The sequence below is a fragment of the Lagopus muta genome, chromosome 20 (assembly GCF_023343835.1).
Source record: "Lagopus muta isolate bLagMut1 chromosome 20, bLagMut1 primary, whole genome shotgun sequence".
NCBI lineage: Eukaryota > Metazoa > Chordata > Aves > Galliformes > Phasianidae > Lagopus > Lagopus muta.
The window spans coordinates 6,457,549-6,467,822 of NC_064452.1; the positions used below are offsets into that span (position 1 = coordinate 6,457,549).

The 10,274-nt window shown below is 39.4% G+C and overlaps 1 protein-coding gene across 4 annotated transcripts in view; it reads left to right on the forward strand.

Moving 5' to 3' along the window:
- The window catches only part of RABEP1 (rabaptin, RAB GTPase binding effector protein 1), a 44,281-nt gene that overhangs the window by 29,417 nt on the left and 4,590 nt on the right, over nucleotides 1-10,274 (forward strand). For 3 of the 4 annotated variants that reach the window (XM_048966519.1, XM_048966520.1, XM_048966522.1), the window contains exons 9-17: nucleotides 820-1,287; nucleotides 3,023-3,127; nucleotides 3,873-3,989; nucleotides 4,353-4,451; nucleotides 5,702-5,842; nucleotides 6,508-6,697; nucleotides 6,781-6,836; nucleotides 7,689-7,787; nucleotides 8,634-8,750. In XM_048966519.1, the coding sequence (XP_048822476.1) occupies nucleotides 820-1,287; nucleotides 3,023-3,127; nucleotides 3,873-3,989; nucleotides 4,353-4,451; nucleotides 5,702-5,842; nucleotides 6,508-6,697; nucleotides 6,781-6,836; nucleotides 7,689-7,787; nucleotides 8,634-8,750 (1,392 nt within the window). The remainder of the gene's footprint in view (nucleotides 1-819; nucleotides 1,288-3,022; nucleotides 3,128-3,872; nucleotides 3,990-4,352; nucleotides 4,452-5,701; nucleotides 5,843-6,507; nucleotides 6,698-6,780; nucleotides 6,837-7,688; nucleotides 7,788-8,633; nucleotides 8,751-10,274) is intronic. The other variant, XM_048966521.1, reaches the window with a different exon arrangement.

Genomic DNA, 10,274 nt, shown 5'->3' on the forward strand with positions numbered 1-10,274 from the left:
GTGTACAGTATTGAAGATGTTTTGAAAACAGTCTCCTGCTTTTTAAATAAAGCATTGCTGGTGTCTTTTCAGTGCTACAAATAAATAAAAATAGATCAAGAGACTTAATGTTCCTTATACAGGTCACAGGACAGCTACTGTGGCTTTTGTTATTGACATTCCCCAGGATGCTTTTCTACTTAATCTTTGCCTCATTCCTTTTCAGTTTATTTTATGTGAAAATGAGACTTTAAATATAGCATTAAAAAACAAAAAACCAAAAACTTATTTCTTTTGCAATATTTTGTCAGACTCCTTAAGCAGAAGAAAGAGATACAAGAGAAATATTCACTTGTCAGCATGAAGTACATTTTAAATACATCATTCTTTGCTTGCTTTTACATTGATGTTCATTTTTTTTTAAAGTTGAGCAGACATCCAAGCATAGTTCTGCAAGTGCAATCCATGCACTGTTTCTCTGTTCTTTGGATTACAGTTCTGGAAGTGATGCTGCAGGTTGTATCTCTGTTAGTGGAAGAAGTGCCTTGTTTCAAATACTAGAAGATGTAAGGTGACAGTCTCCTTGTAAGGGAGCTGGCAGGAAGACAGATTCTTACAAAAGCACTCTGTTAACAGAAGATTATTTTTCTTTAATGGTGGCTGGTACGTTTCAGTTCTGTATTCTTTTTTTCTGCAGTCTTCAGTTTAGCCATCAGATGCTTTTACTAAAGCCAATTTAAGCCTCCTTTTAGTGCGCCTTATATTTGGTGTCCAGCATTTCTACTTGTACCATGCTTCTAGAGTGGAGTACGTAACTTCTTCCTTATTTTTCAATTACAGGTGCATTTAAATAGCACCCACAGCTCAGTCCATTCGTTGGACGCTGACTTGCTTCTGTCTTCTGGTGAATCATTCAACAAATCAGAAAATGATATGTTTAAAGATGGACTACGAAGAGCACAGTCGACAGACAGTCTAGGGACATCTGGATCTTTACAGTCCAAAGCTTTAGGATACAACAACAAAGCAAAATCTGCTGGGAACCTGGATGAGTCAGATTTTGGACCACTTGTTGGAGCAGATTCAGTGTCTGAGAACTATGATACAGCTTCCCTTGGGTCTCTGCAAATGCCTAGTGGGTTTATGTTAACCAAAGATCAGGAGAAAGCAATCAAAGCAATGACACCAGAGCAAGAAGAGACTGCTTCACTGCTTTCCAGTGTTACACAGGGAGTTGAAAGCGCGTACGTGTCTCCTAGCGGTTACCGCTTGGTGAGCGAGACAGAGTGGAATCTGCTGCAGAAAGAGGTGAGTGCCCAGCGTACCTCCGCTGTGAGCATTCCACGCGTGGCAGGAGGCTGTGTGTTGTGGGCTGCCTGTGGGAAAAGGTTGCTCAGTTCTCCTGGATGTGCTTTACTTGCAGTCAGATGTGGCATCATACGTAGCTATTCACTTTTTTCTCCCGGAATATTTCTATAGGTTAAGCACACTTAACATAAGGAGCATTGATGGGCCACGTTCACGTGCCCAAGTCAAGCAAGTCAGCTTTATTTGATGCAATGTTTTTAGGGGAGGGTCTTGCAGAAGCAGCTGTTGATATCATGTGTGGAGGGAGCTGGGGATGGCTAGGGAGGGCCAAAGATTAACAAAAGGATCTTTTGTTATGCTGAGGATATTTACTGAGGATTATGCGCGGAGTGCGATTTAGAAATGAGCAACCAAGATATGCATAGCACACACAGCTAGTACAAAGGGAGCTTCATAACATTGTCAGGGACTTGCATCATTAAAAACCAGTTATGAGAGCAACAAGCAACAGATTAGTGTTAATGCTATGCCAGCTTCAGTATGGGTGACCAAGGAAACTGGTGCTTCTGGATGTTCTGCCTGTCAGTTTTACAGCAGCTTTGTATGATGCCAGTTTAAAGCCTGCATTTGGCTTCCTGCTGAAAAGAGCATTGTGTGGCTCCTGTGCTTACTGTTTCCAGAGAGAGGCCAAAGAAGTAATGCTTTAGGGGGAAAAAGGGAGGCAAAGAGAAGTCAGAAATGGGTAAAGGCACGACCAAGGTGCTGGGGAAGTGGATGACAGAATGCAGGTGGAAAAAAACAAGCAAAGGACAGATGAGGGATGAGGTGAAGCAGTGATGATATTTTATTTCCTCAGCTTCCTGAATTCAACTTATAGGTAAATCATAACTTAAAAGATCTCTGCAAACCTATTGTAAAATTGCTGGGTTTTGTCTTGCTACTACTTTGTAATACCTAGAGGAAGAATCTGTTGTGCTGCAGTCCTCTATTCTTGAGTATTTCATGCCCTGCTGACATTTGGATGACATTTCACTCCAACCCTTTTGTAGAATTTGGAGAAGAAACACCCTGTTTCCCACTTATTTCTGGAGGCAGGAGGACAGGCAGGGGGCATGCAACTGCTGCTCTGTGTGGGAGGCACATGGAGCAACAAATACAAACGAGCCTTCAGTGCAGCCCTCACTGCAGTTAGAACTTGAAGAAAACTCCCCTTTGTACCCCTCACGGCTGGCAAACTCTGTTTGTTTGCTGCACACCTGGACACTTTTTCCCCTTACTGTTTGTTGTTTTGTTGTTTGTTTTAAACTTTTCTTTCACTTTCTTCTTTCCCAACTATTATTTTAGCTGTTATTCGGTCTCCGATATTGAGTGTAGTGGGGAAGAGTCTGAAACTAAATAAATAAAAGTCTTTTCTCTGAAATGTCTGTTTCTACCCAGGTAGTTATATGGTCTGTTTCAAAAGGATGCTCTAAATGACCCAATGAATTCTTGCATGTCCTGGCTTACTGCTCTTGTGCTAGTAGTAGGGTTTGTGCCAGGAAGAGATGATGCACAGCAGCTGCTTTACGTTATCTTGTACTTCTACAACAACTTATTCTTGCTGTTACATGATTCTGCTGCTGACTCTTATCAGTAACATTTTATGAACACACAACACATCTGAGAGTTTGTACCACTCCTGCATTCCCTGAAGAAGTTTTTAGCCCTTGTGGCAGGTGACAACTCTGTTCTCCAGGTGCAGAATGCAGGGAACAAGCTGGGTAGGCGCTGCGATATGTGCTCGAATTATGAGAAGCAGTTGCAAGGTATCCAGATTCAGGAGGCTGAAACAAGAGACCAGGTAGGATTTCTTTTCTACCTGTAGCAAGATTTTGATAGCTGTAGGAGTTATAGCATGCAACAATGAGCCATTTGCTGTTTTATTTGTTGCTTTTATCTTAAACAATGCCAGCATACTTGAAATCCAGGTAACTTATGTAATTTTATTACCATGACAATAATTTGTTATATGGTGTTCATGACAACAAACCAGTAAGTGTATTTCTTAAATATTTACCACAGAAAACCATTTTACTCAGTGCTACAAAATCATGTCTTAGAGGCACTGTTCTATAAAAAGATGTTGTGCTCATGCTGAATTCAATGTCTTTCATAATTTATATTTTAAAATGCTTTTCATGCATTAAATTCTATTATCTTTGATACTGCAAGAATTTTTAGTAGTAAAGGAAAAATGAGAGGACTTCATCCTAGCAGCATGACTGTAAAGTACTGGAAAAGGTTTGTTTCCTTCCATATAGTGAAGAACAAATTTCAGATTTGTACAGAAGGTGTGAGTCACATTCTGCTTTGGAATAAGTGATTGAAGTTATTACACAGCAGTGCTCCAGAGCTGTTTGATGTCCTTTTTCTTTATAGGTGTAGTCAGTGATGCACAGTTTTTTTGGAACAGCAGAACTTCTGTGTTGCATAGTATTTTGAGGGATTGGTTTTATTGCTTGGGGTGGGATGGACAAGCTATATTTCTGTTCAGAGAATGAGTACTCCCCAGATTTATGGAAAATTATTTTGTTCTAATAACATAGGTGAAAAAGCTGCAGGTGATGCTGAGGCAGGCTAATGACCAGCTGGAAAAAACAATGAAAGATAAACAGGAACTGGAGGAGTATATGAAACAAAGTGCTGAAGACTCCTCTAATCAGGTACAAGCATTTTGTAAAGAAGCTGGTAGGAATCAAGAGACGTTATTCAATAGTGTGTAACAACAACTCTTTCTTGTCTTCTGTTGTTCTTGGGTGAACTACCTGCTGCAAAGGCAGCAAAGATGACCATTTCTGGGGTTAGCTAAAAAAAAGAAAAGAAATGTGACATCACTTTACTGAGAAAGCATAATTGCTTAGATCAATTTTAGTGGGTTAGTTTGAAATGGCGAAGCATATGTTAGCAATTGTAACAGGGAACTTCAGAATGTTGTTCTTCAAAATCTGTTCCATGCTTTATATCTCTGTATGTGTTTATTTTTGTTTGATTGTGGGTTTTTTCTTGTGTGTTTTTGTTTTTTTAAGATCTCTTTGCTAATGGTTAAGTGTCAGAAGTCAGAGAATTTCCTCAATGAGCTGCAGCAAGCATTTTCTCAAGCAAAGAGAAGCGTGCAGGAGCAAATGGTAAGACAGCTTAAACCAAGAGATCACTTGAATGACACTGTTTGTCTAACCTCTGGGTCTCAGAGTACTTGTAAAAGACTGCCCGAGTCTGGCTAGGGAGTGCTCTGTGTTATAACACGTAAAAATACTGACCATGTGAGCACTGATACAGTCTCTGAGGCCAGTCTATCACAAATCAAATGTGTAGGCACATAGATGAATATCAAGCTTACTAGACAACTATTTTTCTTACCTTTCATGTATATTTAATATCCCATTTCACCTCAAATCTGAAGATGAAGTAGACTTTCTTCAGCTTGAGATGAATGCTCAATGTTTTAGCAGGTCAGACTTAAAATATCAGCCCTAATACCCAGAAAGTGGTATGTCTGGGAGCTTACTTTTTAAAAACTATTTTGAGTCTCACGTAGGAATTATGCCAGGGGACAGGAATAGGACCTCATTTTCTAGGGCAGAATGAAATCTGACTTCCTTAAACCAATCAATTCCCTTCTGTATTGGAATCAGGCTTCTTCTTTTGTCCTTCCTTATGCAGCAGTGCTGGGAGGAAAGATTCCTTCCTCTCAATCTTAGTATTGCATTTCTGGCGTCCTGCAGGATATCACTTGTAGATACGTTCTGTTTGGTGTTCAGTGTGAGGTAGTGCCTACTGGAGATGCAGGAGATTCAGAGAACGTATTGATCTGCGTTTCCTTTTCAGAAGTGTCCACCTACAATACTCATACAAAGACATCTGAGCTATGATTCCTCTCAAAAAATTTCACTGGATTTATTTATTTTGTAATGCAGGCAAAACTATGTTTTCTTAATACTTGTTCTTTGCAAAGGATGAGCTGTTTGATGTTAGAAGGCATAGGAGGCAGCTTCCCACCACTGGAAATTTCAGGTTGAGTGTTTAAGGTTAATAACCTGAGCTTACAGCAGAGCTGTTACATGACTTTAATAAACAGCTCTGGCAGTTCCTGAAATGTATTTTCTGCATGAGCACAGCTAGCTAATGGATAAATATGGAAGAAAACTGGGAAATCTGTCAGTCCTCTGTTTACTGCTTGCTTCTTTTCATCTGCCTTTATTTCTAATGCGTAAGCCAGGCAGCAGAGGGGATTGATAATTTTGATCCACAAACCCATTTGTTTCCTTTCTTTTACAAAAAATCCACCAGACTTTTGAAAGCAGTGATAGTAAGTAGGACATGAAGAGATCTGAACATGATCCTAAGTGAGAACTTATGCTTTTCCTTTTATTGGAAGGCTGTCCTGACGCAGTCAAGGGAGCAGGTTTCAGAAGAGTTGGTGAGACTGCAGAAAGATAATGAAAGTCTTCAAGGAAAACATAGCTTACATGTGTCTTTGCAACAAGCTGAAGATTTCATTCTACCAGAAGCAGCAGAGGTAAAACATTTTAAAATCATTAACACAAACAACATGTGTGACTTGTCACTGGAAGATGCTTCTTTATCCAAAAGCTGCCTCAAAGCAATATACTGAACAATATTCTGGATTAGAACCCGATATTCTATGATGTACAGAACCATTTATCTGATTCCCACTGGTGATTGTGAGCTGTGTTATGAATGTGCTTCAGAGTATTAATTTCTGTTATTCTGACCCAACAGCTACTTACTTCTTAATCTGCAAACCCCTCAATCACCACGGTTCCATTGCAAGTGTTGATTCACTAAATTAAGTCCATTGTTTTATTTTCTGCCTAGGCATTAAAGTTTAAGCCAGTGATAATCATGAGCCTCGAAAAAGCAAGAGATATCCTGTCTATGTCCACTCACTCACAACTTGAGCACACCAAGCTTAAAAGATGGGTTGGAGTAGGGAGCGAAAGGCAGGAGAGCGGGCAATAAATAACCCTATGGAGACAAGCATCTTTACAAGCTTCTCATTCACCATGACCAAGTAAACTCACTGTAGTTCTGTTGTAATATCTTGCTGGGTGCAAGATCTGGTATGGTGGAGCAAACGTTGGGGTAGCACAACTTGATAGAGACATGGTACTTTGCATATCTGACTATCGTAACACAACTCCTTGCTCATCGTTGATTCAGGAGCTCCGGGAGCTGATTTTAAAATATCGTGAAGACATCATTAGTGTGAGGACAGCAGCAGATCACCTTGAGGAGAAACTTAAGGCAGAGATTTTATTCTTAAAAGAACAGATTCAAGCTGAACAATATTTGAAAGAGAACATAGAAGAAACTCTACAGCTGGAAATAGAGAATTGCAAAGAGGAAATCGGTGAGCAGGGGTAAAAGTCTCAAAATGGGTAATTGAAGATGCGATTTTTCTTGCATTCAAGCTTTAATATTGTTGTTTTTCAGCTTCCATTTCCAGTTTAAAAGCTGAACTGGAAAGAATAAAAGCAGAGAAAGAACAGGTAAGGAGCCCTTTCACTGTAGGGTTTTTACATGTGTTTAAACAAAGAAAATAGTATTCTTTTTTTCTGCTAGTTCTGTCAGGACTTTGAAAGCAGCACTGTTTTGGTGTCTTTGACATTGCCTTCTTAATATCTGAGAAAATTACCTTTTTTTCCCAACTGCCTTAGACATATCAGTAATAAATATATATTTGTGTTTAGTCTGCCTGCCACTGGGAGAGAAAGAGAGCTGAACTAGGGAGACTAAAATATGCCACATTCTTGTTCCTTCCTCTCAATTTGCTTGTGGATGGTGGAGGACTGATGTACATAAACCTTCTGTAGGAGGGAACACCATTATAGGCACTTGAAAATTTTCTTACTAACAGCACTGACGTACTGGATGCTCTCAATGTATTGCAACCCTCAGCAGCAGCTAAGAGTGTACATACAGCTGTGTTATAAACCTCTTCTGTAGCCATTTCAAAGGAAATACATTGGGTCATTTCTGGAACTCTGAAGGATAGAATTGCTGAATTAGTGCCAGAGTCTGACTTCATACTTTTATAGGTCTGGTGCTTAAAAGGTGTTTTTTCTGTTTATTAATCTGTAACCTAAAGATTAACTTAGCTAATTTCTAGCTAACATTAGGTTACCTAATTAATAACCAAAACATTAGCTTTGGCTACTTCTCTCCAGCTCTGAAAAAAAAAAGAGAAAAACAGATTGTGCTTTCTGTATCCTTAGAAATATTGCTTAGGTTCATTTCTGAATCCCTGGAGAGGCACATAGACTTCCTGAGTGGAGGGACTGTGAGAAATGGAAGTGCCAGAAATTTTGGTTAATCGTTTTGCTTTGTTCTTAATTATATAGTTAGAAAGTTCTTCACAGGAAAGCCTACAGCAGCTGGAGAGTCTGCAGGAAACAAAGAACACTCTGGAAGAACAGCTGAAGAAGGAAACAGCAGCAAAGGTAGATATGTCCAGGTTATGTACAGTAAAGTACATGTACATCTTCTTTGATAATCAGGCTCTATCCAGAGGATATATCACTACCTAAGAATGGGAGAGGAAGTTTTGGAATGTTGGTAAGATTCTGGAGTGAAATAATCTCTGCTGGTTTAAAATCCAGTTTTAAATCTTCTGGATTTAAATCCTTGTTCCCATCACTTAGCACTTGGAGTTTTAAAGCACTGGATCTGAGTTGCTGCTGACTTTAATATCTCTTATGGGTTGTCCTCCAAAGATAAAATTGAAGAAAGCTTCTTGATCAACCAGCCTTGGTCTGAATGCTCTAATAGTTCTGAATAAACGTTATTGTTCTGTTGCTGAAGGAAGGAGCCCTACTTCGACAGATAGAAGAAGAAGAAGAAAAAAAAGAGAAATCAGATCACAATTATTATTTCTCTTCTCTCCTCTCCCTCCCCCAAAGACTTCTTTGACTAAAATTAAAGATAGCAAGATAATTACATTTTCATCAGCAGGTTACTGCCCTTCATCTACAATCAGGTTGCAAAGAAACTCAGAATGATGCTTCTTCATTTTGAGATCCCTGAGCATACTGCTGTTAAAAGACATGGGACTTTTTCATACTTGAACCTATCTAATCATGATAATACTTGACTGATGAGTATTAGCCCCATATTTTGCATTTTGTAAAACTGAAGTGTAGATTGACTGGATTAGTTTCTTGCCAGCTTGCTGATAATAACCGTGTTTTCTTGCTCCAGTATTGTGCTATAATCAGTTTATGCAAGTTTCTCTTTTTTTTTTTTTTTGTGCTGTTTAAACGTAGCATAAAGGCTCTTTTTCTCTGCAGGCAAACCTTGAGCAGCTGGTGTTTGAAGAGAAGAATAAAGCTCAGAGGCTGCAGACTGAACTAGATGTCAGTGAGCAAGTGCAGAGAGATTTTGTAAAGCTTTCTCAGACACTTCAGGTAAGGGCAGTGCCACCTGTGAGGTGTGTGTCTGCTTCTATGGAGCTAAAATAAGTTACAGCAGTTAAAATTTTTCCTTGTGTTGATATTTATGAAAAATCTTTAGAGTTATTAGTGTAGTAAACTGATTAGGTATTGCTAGTATAATATTTATATCAGAGGGTTTAATTCTGATTATTGATTTCAACCTGTTCTCAGCAACAAAGATGTACAGTTACTGTGATAAACTCTAGAGAGTAATAAAAGACAGTAATTTTGTGCCCCAGCATTTCATCATTTCATTGTCCATTTCCTGACTTCTTTACTATATGACACACCATGTTGCATTTTATAGTGTGAAAAATTTGAGGACAGAATCAGGAACTTTTACTGTTTGGTCCTGAATATATGGAATGGTTCTTCTTCATGCTGTACTTACTGCTTTCTTTTTATGCTATCCAAGTCTTATCCTTGTTATTGTTGCTTTTCTCTCCTTGTATGTCCTCCAAGAGGTGGAATATGTGGGTGGTGATGGCACAGTGAGTTCTGGCAGGGGTCTTCATCAAGGCTAAATCCACCTGATCTCTCTCTTACTGTTAACTGTACAGAGCACCAAGGGAGCTGTAGATGCAGTGTTTGCAGGATGGTGTTATCCTCAGGGGGCAAGGTTAGATAGATCTCACTTTCAGTGTCTGTTTTTTGGATTTGCTCCCCATCAGAACCACTGGGATCCTTGTTCACAAGTGATACGCTGAAGTTTGGTGCTCTCTCTCCTTTGGGTTCTTGCTGAGTCCACTGAGTGAAATTCAGCAGAGTTAGTACAGATTGTTTTGAGTCAGGAGTTCAGGTTTATTTGGAAAACAAACACAGGAATGTAGGAGATTATTTACTAAACAGAGCTCAGGTGGATGGACAGTAGGGGGAACTGTCTTCTTTTGTTCTGATTCTTTCTGGAGGCATACCTAGTACAAGAGGGACTATTGAATTCTGCTGGCTGGTGCAATTGTTTCTTGCTTATTATCATCCTCCCTTTCTAAAGTACAGCATGGGCTGGTGAGTGCAGTTCCAAGAGCAAAAATGTGCACACTACTTTGAAGACATGCAATGTTCTTTCAAAACCTGCAGGCAGCGTGGAAGGCCTTCAGTAGTTACCTCAGTGAGCGTGTTGTAGCTGTGTACTTTGTTTTTCTGCCCCTAAGCAGTCATTACATTTTAGCTTCTGTTTATGTTTTCAATGTTTATGCAATGGTTTGTGCTGTATCTGCTGTCCATAGTACAAAGTCTGCTGTCTAACACAAGAAGAGAGATTACTGCTGAATGAGAATTTGGGTATCTTGCTGCTGGGTGAGGTGTCGACTGGCCAAGTTTAGGTATCTGCAATGAAGGAGAATTAAAAATCAGTTAACCAGAGGCTGGGAATTTACAGCAGAAAACTCAGATGCTAACAAGAAGCTTGCTCCCCCTCCAAATAAATTATGATCTCTCTGCATTAATTTATTTGCAGTTCTGCTGGGGATTTTTCAGCATGAAGTGACTTGAGAGTTT